Source organism: Apis cerana, linkage group LG3 (assembly GCF_029169275.1).
Source record: "Apis cerana isolate GH-2021 linkage group LG3, AcerK_1.0, whole genome shotgun sequence".
NCBI classification, from domain to species: Eukaryota; Metazoa; Arthropoda; class Insecta; order Hymenoptera; family Apidae; genus Apis; species Apis cerana.
The window spans coordinates 11,349,954-11,374,594 of NC_083854.1; the positions used below are offsets into that span (position 1 = coordinate 11,349,954).

The 24,641-nt window shown below is 38.5% G+C and overlaps 2 protein-coding genes across 31 annotated transcripts in view; one reads left to right on the forward strand and one right to left on the reverse strand.

The window, feature by feature from the left end:
* Positions 1-19,891, forward strand: part of LOC107998119 (ras GTPase-activating protein raskol) — a 302,632-nt gene extending 282,741 nt beyond the window's left edge. For 19 of the 25 annotated variants that reach the window (XM_062072909.1, XM_062072914.1, XM_062072910.1 and 16 more), the window contains 8 exons: positions 7,980-8,263; positions 8,678-8,964; positions 9,941-10,273; positions 10,606-11,010; positions 11,530-11,696; positions 11,788-13,395; positions 14,028-14,152; positions 16,410-19,891. In XM_062072909.1, coding sequence (XP_061928893.1) covers positions 7,980-8,263; positions 8,678-8,964; positions 9,941-10,273; positions 10,606-11,010; positions 11,530-11,696; positions 11,788-13,395; positions 14,028-14,152; positions 16,410-16,683 — 3,483 coding nt within the window. In that variant the 3' untranslated portion in view covers positions 16,684-19,891. The other 6 variants (XM_062072912.1, XM_062072916.1, XM_062072903.1 and 3 more) reach the window with 4 other exon arrangements.
* Positions 1-24,641, reverse strand: part of LOC114577572 (uncharacterized) — a 193,350-nt gene that overhangs the window by 66,270 nt on the left and 102,439 nt on the right. The gene's annotated exons all lie outside the window — the stretch shown is intronic.

Below are 24,641 nucleotides of genomic sequence, written 5' to 3' on the forward strand. Positions count from 1 at the left end.
GAGGAAATATACGAGGAAATATCGAATATGAAATTACCAGAAATTTTGCACGAGAATGATGTTTTTAGTAATTTCATTTATAATAAATTATGAACGATCTTTGTGTTAAATTTTTGGCAAATATTTACCAATTTATGTTAATTCCATATTCTAATTTAATCTGCCTAAAATCGTTTAAAAAAAATTTCGAAGGAACATTTTCTTTCGTCAAATAAAATCTTCACGAACACTCTTTCGCTTCTCTTCGCTGTTTCTTTGTAAATAACCATCAAATTTTCAACGATAATCACGGGATAAATATCGATACATCGGATATATTCAGAAAAAAGAATCGTAATAAAAAATTCCAAGACTCCGTTACGTGATTGACAGTGGAAGGTACACTTTTGCTCCCGTCACGAGGCCCCGACACCCTTTGTGCGTTGGACAACAAAGAGGAGAACGAACTGGTTTTGCCGAGCGATGCAACGACTCCACGGATCGATCCGGATAAATAGCACATCCTCCTGTATCGCGAAATTTTGTTTACAAAATCCCCGCTCGATGAGCAGGATTGCAGAAAAAAAAGACCGTTTTCGCTATTTCCACGAAGCGTGCTACTCGGCAAGAAATTGCCTTTGTCCCTCGTGAACGATGCTTTCAATGAAGGCTTCTCTTGTTTTTCTCCGAGTGAGGACGCCCTTGAGGACTAAAAAGGTGGTAATTTAACGACCACGAGCGTGACGTGTCGGGTAATAGGAAGCGGATTTTATCCCCGTTTATTTATCTCGTTTGTTTACAATTTACGAGAGATTACCCTTGTAGCGGTTGAGCTCGAGTGAAAAGATTGTTGGATTGAGTCGAAGATTTTTCTTTCGTTACATAAACGATAACATCTCTTAAAATCGTAAAAATATGAAATGAATTAAAAAAAGAAAAAGAAGAGAAAAATCGGATTTAAGGATGGAAATTCTGGAAACGGCTGGAACGTCGCCTTATGTATAATATTTCCGCGTCTGCGATCCATATTCGTCACAGTGCATCTCACTGCGTCCGAGTCCGTGGATCTCGGTTTGAGAACCCCTCTAAGACGTTTTTGTCCTTCTTACCGGGGTCTCCACGGGAGTAGACGAGGGGCTGGCGAGGGCCAAGGGGTGACCCGTTTTGCCTCACCTGAATGTAGGGGCAGGGTTTTTGGCCGTGGTGCACGGCACAAAGGTGCTGCGCCCCAAGGATCCCTTGACTTCGGTTACCTGGATGAGCAACATCTGCGCCAGTCGACGTCGAGATTTTGCCGCGAAACATCTTGCTGCTCTCGTCTCGAGTGTCTTCCCCTCGCGGGATAACGCTTCTTCCACGTACAAAGCGTTCCATTAACGTCCGTTCGTAACGTTTAATAACGATTTCAATGACAATTCATTACGAGTGACTTTCTCTTTTTTTATTCGTTTTATCGCTCGACGAGTATAGAACGATTAACGCGATTAATAAAAAGCAGGAGGAAGGAAGAAACGCGAATGGCGAATTCATAAAAAGAGATTGTAAATGGATTTTATTAAAGTGACGACTAATGACTCGTTGTCGAAAGGACTCGAGCGAATTGTTGGGTTGATCGGACAAACAATCGTGTTCGAGGAGGTGGATCGCGCGATGCACGGATCGAAACGATGCTCGGGAGATAGGAAAATTTCGGGGAAAGGGAAATAGTTGGCTGGCGTTGGAGGCCGAGTTAAGGCGGGAATAATTGCGGCCAATAATTTATCGACGGACGGAGGCCGGTAAATAAGTGACTCGTGGCCAAATAAAGGAACATCAAAGGCGCAGCAGCCTCTCTCGAGGGTCGACGCCCGCCGCCGCTGATCGACGAAAAGCTACGACGAGCAACCGTGCTGAAAATATCGCCGCGTCTGCACGGCCGAAACGCGGGATGCTCGTCTCTTCGACGCCGATCGTCGTCAGTGGGCGCCGATTCGCCCGTTTTGAACGTTCCACGCTCTCTTCCGCAACAGACACGCGTTATAACCTCGAACGATATTTCTAGCAACAAATTAATCACGGTGAGAATAAGTAATCCGATTTAAAGAGTAAGGGTTTTCTTCGACGAAATTCAAGGATTACCGGTGTGTTTTTTTTTTTTAAACATAGAATCGGACCAGCTATACCAGTTTTCGCCAGAAACCAGTTGGCAGAAATTATAAAAATACACTTGTCGTTGGGGATTATTGATCGATCGAGGAATACGAAAGACAAATTCCTCTTCTTCTTGAAGGACCGACTTTTCAACAATTTTCTCGAAAACGACTTGAAACGCGTGATTTATTAGAGTGTAAATCCGAGGATCGTTTAAATAGCCTGTCGATTTAAATCCCTTCGGCCGCGGAGCGGGGAGCTGAGGGAGGAGAGTGTACCTGGCCACAACCTTTTCAATCCCTCGATCCCGTTTTTCGGGGGTAGGGAAAAGAGATACTCGAGAGGCAGAGGCCGCCTGGTGGAATCCTTGGCTCGTGCTTCCGCGTGTGAATAGAAACACTCCGTTGCGTCTGGGACGAATCGCCACGATTGATGGAAAGAGACGAATCTCGCCCCGAATTTGAGAAATTTTTAAAATTCTTGCTGAAACAGACTGTGTTTCTGAGATATATACGACGAATATCGTGCGATCGATCGATCGATTTGAATATAATAGTCGTTGAAGAGATGATTAATGAGGCTCGAAATTATTATTCTATAAACTTTGTGTCGAGGTTTGATGAATCGCCTCGTTATTGATTAACCGATAAAATCGATTCAAGAAAATCCATTGGAATGTTATCTGTGTCTCTTCCTCGAAGTGTCTCGTCAATGTTGTTTATTTACTCGTTTAATTTCTTCTCTCTCTCTCTTCAATCGATCCCACTTTTCCTTGAAATTTGAATCTCCCCTCCTCTCGAAGCGGCTGAAATATCGATCGAAGAAGGAAAAGAAAGGAAAAGCATCGAACGAAGCTCTTTAACGCCGCATTGTTGTCAACAATCGGCCGATCGATCGAAAGAAAAAAGTGGGAGAAACTGGCTGGAAGAGAGGGGAGAGGGATCAGATTGTTTCTCAACCGCGAAACCCTGTGACGCAGTTGTCCACCAGATTGCCCTGCATCCTGACATTGCTCTTATCTCGCGCGCACGTGCACGATAACGGCGACGAGAAAACGTTTCGTATACCGCGCCTTTTTCCAATTAGTCACGGGGAACACAATGCCAGGAGTACTCGTTTGATCGCCTCGATGTCGTTCGCTGAAAATCGTGTTGACAAAACGATTCGATCGATCGAATGAAATGGAAGAGGAAGTGAATAATTCTCTTTAGTGAAATTTTTCGTGGCTAATTATTTTAGATTGGACTCGTTTGACCGCCTCGACTGATATTCGCGTGTTGACAAACCGAAAAGGACGTGAGAAATACACGAATAATTAATCGTGGAATTGATTAAAAATTTTGTGTAAAGTGAAGCGAAGTGAAATTTTTCGATTGCTAATCATATGTTATTTAAATTTAGATCGGAAAATTTGGAATAAGAAAAGTCATCCACGGTGAAAACGTTTCGTATACCGCGCCTTTTTCAATTCGTGGAGAATACAAAAGCGAAGAGCAATCGTTTGACCGATGTCATTCGCTGAAAATCGCGTGCAAAGTGGGAAAGGAAGTAAATAATTCTCTTTAATAGAAATGATTAAAAATTTTGTGTAAACTGAAGCGAAGTGAAATTTTTCGATTGCTAATCATATGTTATTTAAATTTAGATCGGAAAATTTGGAATAAAAAAAAATCATCCACCGTGAAAACGTGGAAGCAATCGTTTGACCGATGTCATTCGCTGAAAATCGCGTGCAAAGTGGGAAAGGAAGTAAATAATTCTCTTTAATGGAAACGATTAAAAATAAAGTGAAGGGAAGTGAAATTTTTCGGAGACAATCGTATATTATTTAAATTTAGATCGAAAAATGGAAGAATGAGAAACGTCATCGAATGAAAACAGGGATCCTAGAGAAAAATCTTTGGATAACACAGGGACAAGTTGGAAAGAGTGAAAAAAAGGGAGGTATCGATCGCATCGTTCCTCCACAGCTAGTATTATATACCTGAGCGGCATTATCGGATGAGTCAGTCGCGCGATAACTCGTTTATAATAGCATGTTTACACGCATCAATCTGTCGTGGAACGAGCGCTCGTTCGCGGTTCTCCCTCGCGCCTCCCTCTCCAGTAGCCACGCTCTGTTAACGCGTAACTCAACATCGAGGTAACGGTGTTTGTTGGAAGGAAAGGAAAGAAAGAAGAGGAGGAAGGAACGAATTGAATTTGGACGAGATGAGCGGTCGGAGATATTCGATTTCTTCGAATCCTCGAAGGGGTGCCGCGCGTCGAAGATAGCGATTGTTTTTCTTCCACGCCGCATTTTCGTCCATGCTTCGAACATCTGCCCTTGTTTCTCACGCGACACGGTTCGCATGACCAAAGGGAAGATGTGCGTGAAACCTATGGAGGAGAACGAGGAGGACAAGGTTGTCAGCATGATCATCAATTACTTCACCGCCAGGGTAAATATATGTCAGGGAGGGCTGAACAAAATGCTTATTTCGGCGAGAAAAAGTTTTTTTTCGATGCGAAGTAGCGTAACAGATAAATCGACGAAATGAGTCGATTTTACAATTTTTCTTTTTAAAGGCAAGGTGACACGTTCGATCTTCTTAGAGGGGAATTATTGCAATTTCGAAGATTCGTAGATTAATCGTGGAAGAGTTGCTCCTTCGGATTCCTATTCATAGAAAGTAGTGGTATCTTTCTAGAAAATGTATGCAATCGTTATGTATGCGCGTGTCATCGCCGCTTCGTAATTTCCATTAATTGCAATCTTTCCGCGTAAAGTTCAAATGAATTACTATAAAAAAAAAAAAGGAAAAAAAGGAAAAGGAGAAAAAAAAGAAGGAAATATGCGCTTGATGATTAGAACTTTCCAACGTTTTTAACGATCGAATATTATTACGTTATCAAATGTACAATGGAATCTATATGTATATATATATATATATATAAATACACGTATATGTGTATATTCATTCATTGATCCGTTTCTGGAAAAACTAATCTCGAATAAAACTCACGAATTTCAAAATTCGAAAGAAACAAGCAAGCTCTTAACTCTCGAGAAGCGTCGTTGATGGAAGAAGAAAAGAAACTGCTTCTTTTTTTGGCTACGAACAATAAATAGATTTTCGAATATCGTTTGAAAAAAGAAGAAGAAATATTATTTATTTCCGCGCGTAAATTTTCCCAACCTTCTTTGAATAATAGAAAACCTCTCCTGCGCCGCGACTAATTTAACATTAAGCTTAACTATAAATAAAATTCCAACTCTCCTTGAAATGTCAACGAATTAATTTGCACGTCTAACGTCTCGCATTTCCATAAAACATTTCGTCGAGACGAGGGAAATGTATATTTTCTTGGCCTCGTTGGTCGACCAGCATTTTTCCGGCTTGGAAAATTCTTGGCAAATTCGATTAACGTCTCGTTGATCTCCCATCAACGCCGGAAAACCGGCCGTTCCTCGACCCCCGTTATTTCTCGAGACGCGTCCAACACTTGGAATCCTTCCGAGTTCCGCTGGCGTGCGGCCAGCCCTCTTCGCCCGAAACCGAGCACGAACCGAGGCGAAAGTGGAACGGAAAGGATTTTTGAGGGAGACGTTTCCAAGATCTCGTTTCGAAAAGAAAAAAAGAAAATTCTCCGCCTCGCCCGACAATTTTTCCCCTCGTTTCGAAGATTAATAATCGTTTTTTAATAATCGTTAAAAATATTAATCTTGACTTTACTTCTTCCGCGTAAACAACCATTTCTTTTTCGTTTCGAAAAATCGAAGATTAACATTTTTTAATAATCGTTAAGAATATTAATCTTGACGAAGGATGAATATTCTCGATGACATGGAATTGAAAATTTAAGAAATTTTCTTTTAAAAAATCTGTCATTCCAACAATTTTTCCCCTCGTTTCAAAAAATCAAAGATTAATATTTTTTAATAATCGTTAAGAATATTAATCTTGACGAAGGATGAATATTTTCGTTGACATGGAATTGAAAATTTAAGAAATTTTCTTTTAAAAAATCTGTCGTTTCAACAATTTTTCCCCTCGTTTCGAAAAATCGAAGATTAACATTTTTTAAGAATATTAATCTTGACGAAGGATGAATATTCTCGTTGATATATAATTGAAAATTAAAAAAATTTTCTCCCTTCAATCCCATGGAGTTTGGTGAAACTTCTCTCATAAATAACCATTTCTCTTTCGTTTCGAAAAAAAAAAAATTTCTGTCTCATCATCTCGTGCTTCGAGGATTACGTTTCGCGAACGAATCTGTTGTTCCAATAATTCCTCTCGTTTCGAAGATTAACATTTTTTAATAATCGTTAAGAATATTAATCTTGACGAAGGATGAAATTTCTCGTTGACAAATTTGAAAAATTTTGTCCCCGCAGTTCGGTGAAGCTTCTCTCGCGTAAATAACCACTTCTCTCTTCCCACAACAAATTCTGTTCCAATTTACGGTAGCCAAAGAATACATATATATGTACATATTTCACGAGGATAGCCAAGTCTAGACGATTAATAATAATAATAATAATAATAACGGAGACGGAGATGATTTTTAGGTCCAATCGATCGGTGCATCGTTGATCCGGATAACACGCGGGCCAAAAGAGTGGCGGTATCAAACACCGGTGTTGGATACCTTTCACTTGAGCAATGTCACGAAAGATTCTCGACATATCCCTCGAGGAGTCAGTCGATGATTTTCACTCGTGGCACGACATTCGCTACCGGAACGATTGATTCTATCTTTTGAAAAATTCCTTTTCCCCTGCGAAATTAAATTCAGCATCCGGGAAGAAAAGATGAAACGTGTCGTCGCGTTGTGCGTGTGAAAATGTCGAAGCAAATTATCCCGTAGTAAGCAAATTAAATTTCCTCGATTGGTTAAAGTAGATTTCTTCTTTTCCCCTTTTTTCATAAAATGTGAAATCGTATCGTTACGTGGACCACCAGGTCGTACGTGCAAATACAATTTCCAAAAATTTCTATTTCTGAAGAAAATTCGAACGAACGAGTTTCCTTCCTTCCCGTTGTTTTCCCCCTAAATTGTTTTAGTACGATATGTAAATAAATACATGTGTTACACAGTGCTCGTGGCGCAAAGGATCGTCAGAAAATCGTTTAACTTTTACGGAAGGGGAGACGGGTTTTAGAAGCGGCAACAAGGAACGCGAATCGCGAACAGTTATATCATACATCAAAGCACGAAGTCGCGTTGCAACGCCGCACCTCGATTAATCTCGAGCGTAATTAATTCGATCCGGGTCGAACAGGATCGGCGGAAAAATTTTGTTCGGATCGTCAATCACGATTTAACGCCGAATTACGCGAGAATCGATTCGACGCGCCGCTTTCGAGAAGATGGGTTATTGAAATATAACAGTGGGACAAATAAGTAAATTACTCGGGCAGAAGTGTGTACCACGCGGTCGAGTGTGATATTCAATTGAAGTACTTTCGCAAGTTTTTGCTCTCAAAATTATTGTCCAACAATTTGATCTTCATCGTGGAGAAACTCGCTCTACAACGTGTAAATTTTATCATATCCACGGATTTCGTGTACAATTCATCGAAGAATATATCTTCAGTTGCTTTCAAAATTATCCAAGATCCGTTCTCGGATAATTTGCTTTCACAACCACGTTTTAAATATAATTGATCAACGATTGGTTCGAGAGTAAAACTTTGCTTCGAAGAATCACGTAACGAATTCATTAAGGAATAAATCCTTAGACGAAACAAGTGTCGCTCCCGAATCGACCCATCGAATTGAAGCTCTATCTTTTACCCCCCTTCCAAAACCGGAATTCTGACCGATAAAAACGCGACGTATTTACAACTGCGCGCTTTATCTCTCTCTCTCTGTTCTCGCAGAACTTCTTCTCGAAGAGGTCGTTCCGCTCGAATCCGTTGAAGAGGACGAAGAGCGTGACGAAGCTCGAGCGACAGAAGCAACGCGGCGCCGGGCTTCGGGGTTGCCGTTCACACGAGTCCCTCCTCTGCGGGCAGGCGGTGACCTCGATGGACCTCGCGGCCGTGACACCGCTGCATCCGAGCCTGCTCGGCAGACCTCACTGCTTCCAGGTCACGCCCAGCACCGGTGGGCCCAAGTATTTCAGTTGCAGGACCGCTCACGAACGGGACCAGTGGTTACACAGGTTGGTACCGTTCCTCCGCCATTCTTCCTTTTTTCTCTCTTCCTTCTCCCTTTCTTTCTCTCTCTCTCTCCCTCATTTTCTTTAACGGTGACGAAACTGAACCTCTTTTAAAGGCCGTTAAATGAACGGTCATTACGTGTAAGACACAGGTTTTCACCGTGTTCAACCGTCCTCGTATAACCGTATTCGTATAATTGACAGAAGAGCGAGTGAATTTATTTTTTTTAAATCCGTATACGATAAATTTGATTCTTGATCCAATCTAAAATCTCCACGATTGTAACGATTTTGATATATCGAAAAATTATCGAAAAGATCGGATAACCGTTTTTGTAAATAAGTAATTGTGTATTTATAATGGAATTATAACGGGAGGAGATTATGGAATCGTGATCGGTGGTTGTTGAAACGCAGCTTGAGGAAATCCGTTCAACCTGACGCGGAGCAAACGAGGCGCACGGACAACTCGTTGCAAATATGGCTGCTGGAGGCGAAGGGTGTGCCGGCCAAGAAACGATACTTTTGCGAGGTGTGCCTGGACAGCACTCTGTACGCGAGGACCACGGCGAAACTGAAGGCCGACCTGTGCTTCTGGGGCGAGCACTTCGATTTCCATCACTTGCCTTCCGTCAACACCATACAGGTGAACCTGTACAGGGAGGCTGACAGGAAGAAGAAGAGGGACAAGAATGTTTTGATCGGTGAGCTCGTACATTTACATATAGCTACATGGATGAAAAAAGTTTAATTTTAACACTTTGACTAACAAAAAGTCCGTTTGTCGTATTGTCTTTTATCCGAATAACGTAATTTGTATGCACATCTAATACTTGTACCACGATTATTTTTCTGAATTATGTTGAATCCGTTGAAAGTTTCCTAATAATTTTGCAGCTAATATTTAAATTCTCTAAATCTTTTAATTTTTATATCCGTTTTTGTTGCAATTTTGTAAATTATTAAAACGTTTATAACTAAAATCTTTAGAAAAAGTTGAATACCAAGTTTTCAATAAAAATTTGATTCCTTTTCTAATTCTAGCATAAGAAACTAATATATAATAATTTGCATGCATATATATTTTTGTTGCAATTTTGTAAATTATTAAAACGTTTATAACTAAAATCTTTAGAAAAAGAATACCAAGTTTTCAATAAAAATTTGATTCCTTTTCTAATTCTAGCATAAGAAACTAATATATGACAATCTGCATGCACTAATACTTACACAATTATTTTCTGAATTATGTTGAATCCGTTGAAAGTTTCCTAATAATTTTGCAGCTAATATTTAAATTCTCTAAATCTTCTAATTTTTATATATATATTTTTGTTGCAATTTTGTAAACTATTAAAACGTTTACAAGTGAAATCCTAGAAAAGTTGAATACCAAGTTTTCCATAAAAATTTGATTTCTTTTCTAATTCTAGCATAAGAAACTAATATATAATAATTTGCATGCATATATATTTTTGCTGCAATTTTGTAAACTATTAAAAGTTTATAACTGAAATCCTCAGAAAAAGTTGAATACCAAATTTTCCATAAAAATTTGATTTCATTTCTAATGATGGAAATTAGTCAACGTGTTAAACTGATTTTAAGAAAGCGGAATTTTCGAATAGCTGGAGATTTCATTCATTTCACTCGAAATTTTGATTGACGTATCTGGTCCAGGTTCCGTCAGTATACCGGTGCACAACGTCACGTCTCGTTACCTGACGGAGAAATGGTACACCGTGGTGGGGGATAAAGGTCCCCTGAAGGAACCTCCGGCGCTCAGGGTGAAATGTCGTTTCCAATCGGTGGACATATTGCCGGTCCAAGTGTACCAGGAGTTCTTGGAATATTTGAAGACGGATTACGCGTCGCTGTGCGAGAAATTAGAGCCGGTGATCGGTGTCAAAGCTAAGGAGGACATCGCCACGGCTTTGGTCGCCGTCATGCAGCGCGAAAAGAAAGCGCCTCAATTTCTCGCCGACTTGGTCATGATGGATATACACAGAATAGGTGAATCATCATGATAATTCCGTATATAGTAAAGAAAGAAGGATTTATTGATTCTTTTATGCGATATAAAGCTTCTTTTTATAGTTTTTGTATATATATATATAGTTTATAAGAGTCAAAACAAGTCAGGAATCGCGCGAAACGTTATTAGTATACTTTTTAGAAATTACACACAAAATTTTCTGTCCAAAAATAATAAATTGGCTCTTGTTCTATGTATGTGCTATGTACAAATTTTCATTAAAATCGGATTTTCTTTTAAAGTAGCTAAAATTCATTTAATAAATTGCAAATATTCGCGCAATTTGTTAAAGGAAAGTATTGAATTTCAGACGACGAGAGGCTCACCTTTCGAGGAAATTCCTTGGCCACGAAGGCGATGGAGGCCTACTTGAAGTTGACGGGAGACAGGTACTTGCAAGAGACCTTGGGGGCTGTTGTAAGGGGAGCGGTGGAGGGTGGCGACTGCGAGGTGGATCCGCTGAAGGTCGCCTCGGTGGCGGCCCTTCACAAACAGCAACAGAATCTACGAAACGCCGTGGAACTCGCCTGGAGCAGGATACTAGCCAGCCACGCTCACTTCCCTCTCGAATTACGCGAATGCTTCCGTATATTCCGCGAGCGACTCGCTGACATGGGCCGCGAGGACATTGCCGACAATCTGATCTCTGCCTCCATATTCCTCAGATTCCTGTGCCCTGCCATTCTGAGCCCGTCCCTCTTCAACATTACCCACGGTAAGAAATACCACCTTATCTGTATCCTCCGTTTACCCAGCGATTCCAGTTTCAAGAGACATTTTCGAGAAATAGAAAATTAAAGAATTTGTTAATATGCTGTTTGACAGCTTTCATGAATTGCGCGTTTATTTTCTCGTCGATTCGTATTCACATATTCCATGTATTGTTTTGTATAGGATATAGTCGTGTGAAGTCGGAAATTGTCGAAAAAAGCCGAAAGAGATCGAACGTTTAGAATATCGGTTACGAACAAATGACGATTCTGAGAATACGTGCGCGTTTTGTTGACTACACAGTAACAGTAACGGTGGGGTGGTAAGAATGTGTTGCGTACGTGTGAAGCCTTTAAAAGTGGCGGCACTGTTGAGAAGAGAAACAGTCGTTGTCGAAAGATCGTGAAGGAAACGTTAAAGTCGTGCAAAGTTCTACTCTTCCCTTTCCAATGCTTTATTCTCCTCTTTTAAAAAATTCACTCTTTCGAATTCGTTGTAAAAAAAAGTAAAATATCTTTTCTAGAGTACCCAAACGAAAAGGCAGCGAGGAATCTCACCCTCGTGGCAAAGACGCTTCAAACTCTGGCAAATTTCACGAGATTTCAAGGAAAGGAAAACTTTATGGAATTTATGAACGATCTTCTGGAACGTGAGGCTCCATCCATGAAAAATTTTCTTCAACTAATCAGTGTAAGTAACGACGAGTCTCCACGTTCTTTCTTAGATATATATTTTCCTATTCGTATTCGATTTAATTCGTGATTAAAATTAACATTTACAGAGCCCCTTGCCAAAGGATGCCCCGGCCAATAACTCTTTAGAGTTCGACGGATACATAGATCTGGGGAAGCAATTGTCTCTTCTGCACGCGCTTCTGCGCGAAAGCTTGGTCACGATAACCTCGTTCTCCTCGTCACTGCCCCCGTCGAGGTTACCAGAGATCCTCGACAGGATCTCCATAGCCCTGGACCAGTCGGGTCCGAGTCCAGTGCCCGCCTCTCATCGGTATCCGAATATACAGAACAACATCTTCCGCTACAACGACCCCACGATTGCGAACAGCAACACCAATCTGTCTGTATCGGCCACGTCCACGTTGAGTAACCACAGCACGTTAAATGGAACGATCAGGGACAGCAACGAGGTGTTGCAATCGAACACGCTGGGGCACAACAGCTCTCGCAGCCCCAACGTAACCAGGGCTGCCACTCTTCCTCGCAACGCCTACATGCCGACTAACGGAAAGTTGCAACTGCAAATTACCACGGACGATTATCCTCTCGAGCCACCAGCCTTCGTGTCGCGCTCACCTACGCCCATAGTGAGACAGCACAGGGCGATAGGGTCGAACAGAACAGGAGCCGGATACAGGTTGACGGCCAGTGCGAGTCTGGCGAACGTGAATCACTGCCAGACACACCCAGCTAGCCCCACGAGGTCGGAGAGCCACAGCAATTTGAAGGATTCCAACTACAACATTACCACGTCACAGATCAACCAGGCGAACAACTGTAGCATTATGGGCCAGCAGCAACAGAACCACAGACACAACATAGCGCGGTTACAGAACCTGGATATCCACGACAGAGAGGACAACTACAACCACAACAATTACAACGTCTCGAGATCGGCCAGCAGGAATCATTGTAACAAGGAAGAGAACGCGAACCAGATGCAGCATCAGAATTACAATAACGTGTCCAAGACTACCGTGAATGCCAATGTCGTGGTGAACCCCTCGTCGAACCTCACTCTGTCGATTAATCAGCCAAACAACAATTACACCAATAGCAAGACGAACAACACGACCGCCAACGGAAACCTGGACGAGCTATCCGATCTGTTGAGGTACGCTGACGACGAAGTGTCGGAATCAAAATCTCAGAAAGGATCCCAAATATCAATTTCCCAATTGAGCAATGTTGCCTCGTCGGGTTACCAGAGCTTCGCTGCTTACAGCCAAAGCTCCAGCCCCGTGGATCTCAGCAGCAACAATGCAAACGCACATATACTCAATGCAGCACCGCTTGCTTTCGCCAATCCTGTTTACCACATGGAATCCAATCACGGAAGGAATGGCAGAAGAGGTAGCAGTAGCTCGGAGGAAAGGGACGGAAGTGGTGGAGTAGAGGGTGTGAGAGGCGTTGATCTCAGCCCTTCACCACCGCCCCAAAATAACGTGAGGAATCTGCAGAGAAATAACCAGAACCAGTGGAGGCAAGCCAACCAAACGCACAGGAATAATTCAGAGCAGAACCAGGGTGTCTGTTGCACGAAATTGAGGAGGAGGTTGTCATTGGACTCGACGCGAGATCTCTCCGATACTAGCGAGGAGGAAAGCTGCACAACGAGGAGGAGCAAATCTCGCAGTCATCGAAGCATCGATCAGGTAATAGATGTAACATATTTGTGTATATATATATATACGTGTGTGTGTGTGTATGTATAATTGGTTTCTTCGATGACGTATAAGATTATTTTTTTTTTGTAATGAGAAATTGTGTCGTAAATATTTTTAAGTTTCGCATTTTTGCAGAGCTGTATATATCGTAAACTGTACATATTGATAGAAATTTATTAAATCGTGCCAAACTAGGCATACAAATTTGCCAATTCAATTCAACTTATCTGTCATCCACGAAACCAGAGGGGAGGGGAAAATAAATCTCTTGGAGTTTGCAGCAACGAAGCAGAGGAAAACGAGAAAAACAATTAAAATCATCTTACCAGATCAAAGAGGAACTTACAATTCTCTTTCGATTCATTGTAACAAACATGTGTACATATATATACGTAGTAACGTGACCGTTGTGTGAATAACAAGTTCCTCTTTTTACAAAAACCTCTTTTATCGCGCGAGAAGCCGCCGCCTCCGCCGCTACTGTTGCTGCTGCCGCTGCTGTCGCCGCCATCGTCCTCTTTTTGTCTCTCTATCTCTCTGTTTCTCTGACCTGTCGCCTAACGGAACTGCCTGCCAGTGTGTGTCTTGTAACTAACAACGCCACGTCTCTTCGTTTCCAGTACGAAGTGGAAATCGAGAGGTTGCAGAGTAGCGTAGATCGACTGAGGGCCCGGTTAGGCGCAACCGAGGATACCGATATAGATGGCGTTGCACCGGATACCAAGATGAAGAGCATCATTTCCAGGTACTTAATCCTCATTAACGCGACCATTAACCCACCGATTGATTCTTTTGCCTGAGTGTGATCACCCCATCTCACCGTGACGACTAACCACTTTTCTCTTGCGTTTCACTCGATTCCTCTTTTCCTCTTGTCTCATGATCAATCACGTCGGTTCTCTCTCTCTTCTCTTCCATCCTCTCCTCCACTTCTTCATCCGCGATTTTTTTTTTCTCTCTCTCTTTCCATTCGACGTCTTCTTTAGGAAGACAAAAGAAGACGAAGAGGTGACGAAGGGGTCATCGATTACTTTCAATGGCCTCTTTGCGAAATAGCTTCGTTGATCTTTTTGCGATGGCAGAGATCCTTCGGAGACGATCGTGAAACGCGATCTCACAAATGGCAGACAGAGTTGATTATAATGATCGAGAAGAAAATAGTAGAATTTAGATTGTATATTATTTTATTCTTCTTTCTATACATTATTGATTTGCGTCAAGTGTTTTTATTCCGTTTCTCTAAATTTTTCTCATTTTATTTCTTTGTTTTTTACATTTAGGAAAATTTTAATCGACGAATCGATCGTCAAAATATCTGAAAAAAATAATAAATGTTTTTTTATTTTTCAGCGTAAAGTTTATGTTCAGTTCTGTCTACCATATAACTTTGTATCAATCGAAAACAATTTGCTTATTGTTTTAAATAAAATTTAATGTAAATATATGAAAAAAAATAATACCGAGTAAACCAAACGATATAAACAAACAGAAAATATATTTGTTGTACAAGTAATACTGAATAACAGAATTAAAAAAAAAAGAAAAAAAAAAAAAAAGAAAGTAGCACCAAGCCGCGTAACTCGAACATGGTTACTGTTTCTCGAAATAATGTATGTTTAATTGATTGTGTGTTCCTGTGCATTCTATCCGCTGCATTTGGTATACTCTGGCTTGATCTGGACCTTGGTGTAAGAGTCAATTATATTTCTAAGCTTCTTACATTTTTACATCACATATTTTTAGCGTTTTTTGAATTCATATATATACATATATATATATATTTATATATATCTCGTGTGTTTTATATCTTGGTTTCATCCGACAAAAAACACGCGACTAAACTGTTTATCTTTCTATATGTACGCGTTGTTACGAAAAGCTATTTGATACAGAAGTTTCGAAATCTGTTCACCTGTTTTATATGTATAACTATACATACTCTGAATCACTGTTCGATGAACCAGCATTCTCACCCTGCGTGTTTTATACTTACATCACCGTCCAATAACATTATTTTAATCAACCACATATCGATACTTCACCAAGTTTCTCGATATATCAAACACCGACAGCCTTCATACACGCCTTCGATTCACGCGTTCGTTTTGTTTCACGTGTGCACGGTTCACTAAATGCAACCCACGATTTTTGTGTGTCTGCGGTAGTGTGTTGAACGTGCGTGAGAAATGTTCAAAATAATTTTGAATTCGTATTCTGTTCGTTAGAAAATTTATTAAAAGTTTGTGAAATTTCTTTCGATCTGTGAAATTATTGTACAGATTAATTGACTTTTATATAATTTGACGAGAATTTTCTTTTTTTAATCACGATGTTACTTTGAATGTTTCTTTCGAAACCACTACACTCATTTATACACACACAAAGTTGACTGTGGCCAATCGCAGAAGCAGACGCCTGGCTTCTTTGATGAAAAGTGCCCTTTTATCCTGTTGCATTACTGATCGTTCTTTTTGGTTGTCCGAACGTATGATATTTTGCACCAAACACTGCTGCTTTCTTTGACTTTCATTTCGAAGTTATACATTGATGTTCTTTTCTTCGATATAATATGCATCGTGGTGCGCTTGGATCCTATTAAGCATTCCTATGAAATCTCTCATATCATTACATTCATCTTACCAAAATTATATTATTAAAATCTATTTAAAGAAATTCATTTTTTAAATCAAATTCCAACCAAAACTATAGAGAGAGTTCACAGGCGAAGCTCAGTTCCATGTGTGCTCAGAACCATCGAAGTAATCTCTGTATCTTCTATATAGTTCTAAATATAGTTCCAACGAAAGCTTGCTAAATAATTTTTCAACTAATTTTCCATAAACCGTTCAAATCTTCAAATTAACAAAAATCGAAACAACGTGATCGTATCAAAATCAAACAAGACAGAGATTGCTCCATGGCCAAGTTTGTAACATGGATCGACATTCACGAAAAACACAAAATGTTCAGAACTGGCTATAACGACGAACGTTTTATTTTAGGTTAATCTCTGTGGAGGAGGAACTACGACGCGAACAACAGAAGATGTCGGCTGCGTTGTCGTACAAGCAGCGCGTGATCGATGCGCAGGAGCAGCAAATAGCCGCCCTGGACGCCGCGAATTCGCGTCTAATGACGTCAAACACAAAACTGTTGTCCGCATTGAGCACCCTGAAACAAAGATACAACGCGAAAACGAATCAATCAAGCAGCGAGGCGGCCGCGTTGCTGCAGAACATCGTTGATATCGGCGAGCTTAAAAGTTCATCCTGTTAAGAAAGAAGAACGAGCAACCAGCGCCACTTGGACGTCGTTACATCTGTTTCCCGTTCGAGGACTAGACCGACATCCGATAAATCAGCGTAAGAATCGCGAGGCAAAACGATGCTTCTGATCCAGATGAAATATATGATTATTAGAGTCTCGAAACGACTCGATTGCTCGCATTATAAAACGCTCTAGAATGTATTCTAGAAAAGAAACAGCGAAGAAAAAGCGATTGGTTCAAAGTTCAATTTACTTTTCAGCTTTCGATCAATCGTAGGTAAATTTCGCTGTTTCTTCGGTTGGTATCTGAAAAAAATACAGTGATCCTGCGATAAATTTGCAGGATATTAGGTAGGTTTGACGAACCTAGGCAAAAAAGAAGAGCAAATAGAGAACAAAGAGAGAAAGAGAGAGAGAGAAAGAGAGAGAGAGAGTGTATGAAAGGCGTGCGAAAATAGAGGCTACCTAGTAAATAGGCAAAATGGTTTAAGTAGATAATTTACGTCGAATTTAATGTGACACATAGCGTTTAGAATTATTTGTATCAAGTCTGGCTGAGACCTCGCTTCGTTCACGAACTGAATATTCGTAAGTCAGCTCTCGTTCGAGTCGAAATTGACAGTCGATCGATCTTTAGTATCGTTAATCTCTTTTTTTTTTTCTTTTAATCAATATTCGTGTGCTCGTCCCAAACGACTTTTCTTCGTTCGATGTGAACGTGCCAGAAAGTCGACGACATTCAAGGGACAAATTGGATTTTTTGTTCAAGTTGTAAATATTGGATAATTTTCTAAATAGATTGGCGAGTAATAAATGTGATCGATCGACTTATTTGGCAGTGAATGAAAACGAGAGATAAAAAGACACGAGACGAGTTCCAGTTGAATAGTGAACGACATCTGTCTCTTCTTTCGTTTTACTTTCTTCTGCGTTTTCATTTTTCCGTTTTTTTTTGTTATTCTGCATCGTGTATACGTACCTTGACGCACAGCCACACTATAAAACGCTAGTTTGATGTACGGAGAATTATACTTTGGAAATACTTTGAAATACAAGATTTACAAATGTATTTTGTTTTAAATATTAAAAAAAAAGTTCTGATAGATGTAAATTCTGGAATTGTTTGATTTTGAAGAATAGTTATCTTTTTAGATTTAACGTATCGTTTAAAGTACAATCAAGTGTCAGTAAACTAAAAGTTATAAAAAGTTAATAATTCAATACTGAAAAAAGTTTTAAAAATATCATTGACATTGATATAAATGATCGTCAGTTATCGTTTGCAAGTCTGAAGTTTTAAATTGATGTTAGATATTAGGCAATTTATAAATATATAGATAATTTAATTAAAGCTAAAATATAAGAAAATGTGTTCAATATTTTTAAATATTTATGCAAAATGACTTCCATTGGCATATATATCATAACAAATTCTAGAACAATTTTTACTTTTTATAACACATGAAACTTAATAATATCCTGACTATATTTTAAGAATATCTTGAATGTTATTTTATTAGTTTACTTATAATGTTATTGATTGACATTTAATTATTGGATTCAAATAGACTATAGGAATTTCTAGTTTCTAAGTTTCAGATTATATTACAAATCTATCATAAATATTTTAATTAAGCACTATCCATCCTATCATATTTCAAAAATTAAATAATTGTAGGACTAGCATTTATTAGAATTTGTTTTCTAAATTTTTTTAATTGAAAATACATCTGTAAATCAAATGATAATATGATGATACACTTCGTATATTGTATTATTAATAGCGTTTGTCATACCAACGTGTAATATTCTCAAGCACACCGAATTGTACTTCAGGATTTTGTTGTATATGCGTGTATATTTCTCTAATTTACCTCCTTGTGCGCTTCTCGTAAACAGCAAAATGGACACGATGTTTTTTTCTGTTCATCAGCTGTGTATCGTCGTTATTAATATCTTTCAAACAAGATATCTTCTTCTCGGGCAATGACAAGTCTTTTTGCCAGGTATCGGATAAAGAAGAGAACGATGAAATAAGATAAAAAAAAAAATTATTCGAGGAGCCAAATTTTTCACGATCGCGTTCTGTGGAATCTTCTTTTTTGAGGATTCAATCCAATTCTTACTGTAAGTGACAATATAATTTATTTAGTAGTTTCTACCAAAGATGTGAAGAAGTTTTTCATTGTAAAAAGAGAGCATCGAGATTTGCGTGTAAGATATTTTTCCGTTATTGCGCTTCGCTCGAGTCGATCGATTATTTAAATAACACGGAAATATCGATCGATTAACGAGCATCGGAGAGAAAAGGAAAATCGGTTGCACGATGTAAAAAAACTTCTCATTCTTAAGAAAATGGAAATTCGAGAAATAAAATATTCGTGCACCGAGATTTTTCTTAGCCGCCGTGAACATTATTGTTGTATTCTATACTTTTCTTTGTCTGTGTTTACTCTGTTTTTAAAAATTAAGTTCTGCACAGCAACGCATTATGCATGACAATTAGATAACACCATTCGATATGACGGTCTCATTTTGTTCGCAAACGTTAATGTGTATTATTATTTTACATCACACAACAAACAAATATATTATCATCGTAGCCATTGTGTAGCAAAATGCACGCGTACAAGATTGAAAGGGACTTTGAGAGAAAAAGAGAACGAATGTGTGAAAACAATCAAGAAGAGAAAATGAATCTGCGTGCGCCTGTGTGTGTATGTATGAAGTGTATGAAAAAAAGATTAAGATTCAGTCTAATCTTATTAAAGAAAAAGTATTATCTCGTCGACTTGTATCATACGAGCGTTCGTGAGAGCGTTTTACTTTCTCGCCTTTCACCGATTATTTTTGTATAGAGATATCTTCCCTTGTTTAATTTCGTTTCACTATCCTTTCATCCACTCTCGTACCTACCCGTCCTCCAACATTTTTTTTATATTTTCATTTACGCGATCCTTTCTACGGAGAAATCGCTTAGCTGAAGACATTTTCGATCGTCAATCGTTGACACTATGAAATTAATATATTTAACGATACCACCCTACACTTCTTGTTGGACGATATAATCGATAAAATAATCTATTTAAAAATGACTTGAATAGCGTGTACATTGCTAAGTTTTTTGGTATATTCGTTTCTGCAATACATCAACTGTATTTAAGCGTATAGCATCTATTAGTAACAATACATGAGCAAATAAATATGATTAGACATATTACAGCTGTTAAATAAATATATATACCAATCATATTTTTGGTTTTAAAACAATCTTTGGTTTATCAACTTAGTTTATTAGTTTATTAACTTAATTTAAATAAAACGCGTCCAATTTCGATTTTTCATTAGCAGTTAAAATATAGATACGCTAAAAATAATATGGATAAATAATATAACAGACGTAGAACAAAAGTACAGAAATTAACACCATTTTGAAAACACAAATATAAACGAAATAAATAATAAGAGAAAAAGGAATAAGAATCGATTATTTGCGCCATCTCTTGAATGTCAAAGACATCTTTTAAAATGAAAGATAAGTTGGAATAAGAATCGATGACTAGCGTCATCTCTTGAACATCAAACATATATTTCTAAAAATTTTCAAGAGATGGCATCAATCGCGAATTCTTACATTATCTTACATTATCTTAAAGATGACGCTGAGAATCAATTCTTATTCTATCACTTTTTTTTCTTTTATTTACTGTCCATATCTACATTAGTTTCATTTACGGTAATCTGAAGATGGCGTTGATTTCCATATTTTTATCCTATTTCTGTCCTTTTTCTACTATTTATTCTTAACTACATTTGCTCTGCAAAATTTATATATCTAAAACACGATGTCCGATCAATTTTATTTTTACTTAACACAATGCTAAGAATACATTAGTTAAATCTATCAGAATATTTATATAAATTATATTTTTAAAATGTTTTAAATATCTATATATTTTTGTATATATTTCATAGATAAATGTTCATATCATATTTACGTTAAATATTTTTAAATGTAAATATAATACAAATTTTAATACATTTATATAATGTAAATTGATAAATATTTCAAAAATGATAAGTAATAAATGGTAAATTTTTTATAAAATTATTTAAATACTTGGTCAACAATCCCAAAGCGATTAAAGATTTCGATGCGAGAAAGTTCAAAAATTATCCTTCATAAATTAAATTTACGGATCGGAAAGTTTAAAGAATTTCGGAAATGATTTCAAATTCCTAGAATTTTCAAAATTCTTTAATGTTTATTTAAAATAATAACTTAATCTTCATATAACCTTCACACATCTGCATATAAAAAAATAATTATATCATATTACGCCCCCTTTAAAACCATTCAATTTTTATCCGAACCATTTTTTAATCGAAAACAAACAAGATATTCCAGTTGATAAAATTAGATACTCCACCCTGTATATAAATATATATATATATGATATATAAAAATATATCATATATAAAATATAAATACTTGGATCTATGATATTTGAATTTTAACTATTATATATATAGTTTGGTATCCACTTAATTAAAATTCGAATATTCGAATATCGTCAGAGAATATCTGATAAAAACTTCATGATAAAATACACAGATGTCACTATCGATCTTCGAAAGATTCGAAACGTACTTCAAATTCAAGCTACATTACATTCATCGATGCTTAAGCGAAACTAAATTAATATCGCCGATAAATACGTTTTAAATAATATAAATGAAATAATATTCGAAAAAGTTAGCCGAGAAAAAATTCATACGAATCATCACACATACTTTTACAAATAATATCAAATTATTAAACGACCGAAATAATAACGAAAACACGGACGAAACAAAAATTTATTCGAGACTAACACGCCAACTCGCGAAAAAGTAGTTTCTAGAGGGGAAATTGAGTAGGTATGCAGGTGCATTGAACTTTACGAGCTAAACATAGAAAAAGGCGATTTTCACGAGACGCGAGCGCTAATCTTCTCGGTGGACAGGAAAATTGCACGAATCACGAACGGACTAATCGTATTAGCCTTAATTCCAACGCGCTTATCGTCCGCTGGTCAGATATCGCTCGTGTGTAAACACGAGTTTAAGCGAGATCATCGTCAGGTAATCAATCTAATCGAAATGTACCTCGATGACGAAACATTGGAAAAATCAATACTTACGTGGCGGTTGGCGCGATACAAGCGCAAGCAGGACGAAAATACAGGCAAAGTCGTATTACTTGGATCGCTTTTGAATAATCGTAATAGATGGTAAATTCGAACGATCGATCGTGCGCGTTACTAGAGAATTAAGGACGATGCAGAGATGGCGCGCGGTGATTTTCGAAATAAGTGCTTTGGTAACGTTGTTTTGGAAGTTTTGAAAAAAAAAATTAAAGTCTGGATTCCTCTTGATACTTCTCGCCTCTTTATAAATAGAAAATTGCAATAATAACTGCGAAGTAAATGCTAATCTTTTATTCATTGCTAACGATTAAGACGTTCAAACCATCGATTTTTTGCAACAATAAATTATTAGAAGAATAAATTTAAATTGCAGAATCATTAAACGAATAAATTTGCAGTAACGATTAACAGATCTAGATTTTCATTGACTCGATATTATATACATTATACAATGATTAATAGATGTTTAGATGTCAATATTCATTAGGAATCCGTTTTATTGTTGCATATTAACGATATATTAATGATATATTATACAAATTAGTTATTATGCGAATATTAATTTCTAGATTATAAATGTATTTATGTCTAAGAAAACAAAAAAAAAAAAAAAAAAGAATACGTATTCGATCTAGATTTGATTCAATTTTCTTCACTTAACAACTCTTTAGCATAAATACACATTTATCACGTGTCTAGGAATATCGATTCGCTCTGAATTCTTTTTCGTCTTAAAATATATTAAACTCTTGAATTGCAGAGGAACAACAAATCGATTCATCGTCCAATTATATATTCACAAATAATTATTGTTCGACAGTGTTTCGAAACGATTGTACATAATACTTTCATCATCGGTCGAGAAACGTAAGGAAAGGAGGATCGTGGCCCCCAATAACAATCGGTCACTCGATTGATCCGTGCTCGTGAGAAAGCGCGCGGTTTCTCGCCTCTTCTCGAGTGTTGGACTCGTGGAGCGTGGTGAATGTAAACAGAAGTGAACTTGGCAGTGTTGATAATATTGCAGAGTGAGGGTCGTCGAGGTTGAAACGGGCGGAGAAAGTGCAATCGCGGATGGAAGGGAAAGAGAGAGAGAAAATAAAAAAAAATGAAGAAAAAGAGAGAAAGAGGACGCCCTAAGAGAGGGCAAATGAAATGAAAACTGGCGGGGAGAGGGAGGGGAATCGGTTGTTTTTGAACTTAAACAGGAAGACGATGGTGAAGAGGAGAGGACGACGGTGAGGAGTGAGAGAGGAGAGAGAGAAAAGGAAAAAAAAGGCACAGCTATCACGAACGCTTAAAGAGTTGTGACAGATTTACGAGCACGTGACTCTCTCTCTCTCTCTCTCTCTCGCCTGCGCATACCTTCTTCGTCCAATTAATTCCACCGGTCACTCACTCTCGCCGAGGCGCCCCCTTTCTCCATTTCTCTAGGCCGCTCAACACCACCAGAGCGTCTCCTCCGACGCGTCGCCGTCTTCCTCAAGACGACGTCGAGAAAACGGGGTCGATCAAAAGGAACGAACGATGACAATCGTTAGGATATTTCCACGAACTCTCGAAACGAGAGAATTTACCTCGTCGAGGATGCACGATGGAGATCGAGTTCGATCGAGCAAGAAAGAAAGAAAAGAAAGATGGCGTATAAAAATTTTCCACGGAGGAAAATTCGGTTGCGACCTCGTCCACGAGGAGTCGTCCATCATCGCTCAAGATGGTGTATCGCGTGACAATGACACCATAGGCCGCCTGATAACCAACTATCTTCCGCTGGATCCGTTTCTACCGCGAAGCGAACCGAGTAAACCGAGAACGTGGACGAGATTGCGAGGAGAAAAATCGTATCGACGATTTTTTTTTTCTTTTTTTTTTGTTTGCTCGTTTCGACAAAGACAGGCGCAGTTGTTAAACGTTTGAACGGTTCCCGGAGGCTGGTAGAAAAAACCGATCCCGAATTTATCGACGATTTCGCGATCAATTCGCGCAAACACGTGCTTGTAATTGCTGTTTGATCGCCCTCTCCCCGTTTTTTCGCGCTCCACGCAGTTTTTTTCCTTACCTCGAAGCGGATGTGAATTGCGTTTTTATATTATATAAATAAATAATTTTCGAGAAAATTCGTAGAAACGAAAGATTAGAGAAATTACTTTCGCAACAAATTCTCTCGTCTTTCCTAAATATCTTCTTATAAATAAATAAACAACTTTTGTTTCCGCAATCGCGGCAGATTCCCAATCGATCCCAATAGATACCAATCGCGTTTATTAATAACCCTCGTTCTCGAGGGCCACCTGCCTCGCCCGTGATAAGCCTCGTTCAAGTTCGATTTATAATTAGAGAACGTTGTCACCGCGGCTTTTCCCGGCCAACGATCGTTCGACACGCCGCTGGATTACGCGATAATTTCTTTCTTTTTCACGCGTAACAACCGCCAATTCACCCAATCGATTGAATTGGCCGTCGATAGAAATCGATAGAAATAGAGAGGGGAAGAGAGAGAGAGAGAGAGAGGGGTTTAAAGTAGTCTGTTTTGCGGCAAAAATCCACCGTCATCGCCGATTGGAATAGTTGGGCCAGATACGATCGATGACGATTAGAAAGATAAAAAAGAAGAAAAATATATATTAGTTTCCGGAATATTTCTTTGGCGAAGTGATCCTGACCCCCGTTCAAAAATCTTCCCTCCGAGAATTTAATCCAAGATCAAGATCGTCCGATAGATGACTTTTTTTTCAGTCGATTCTCAAAAAAAAAAAGAAGAAGAAGAAAAAAGAATCG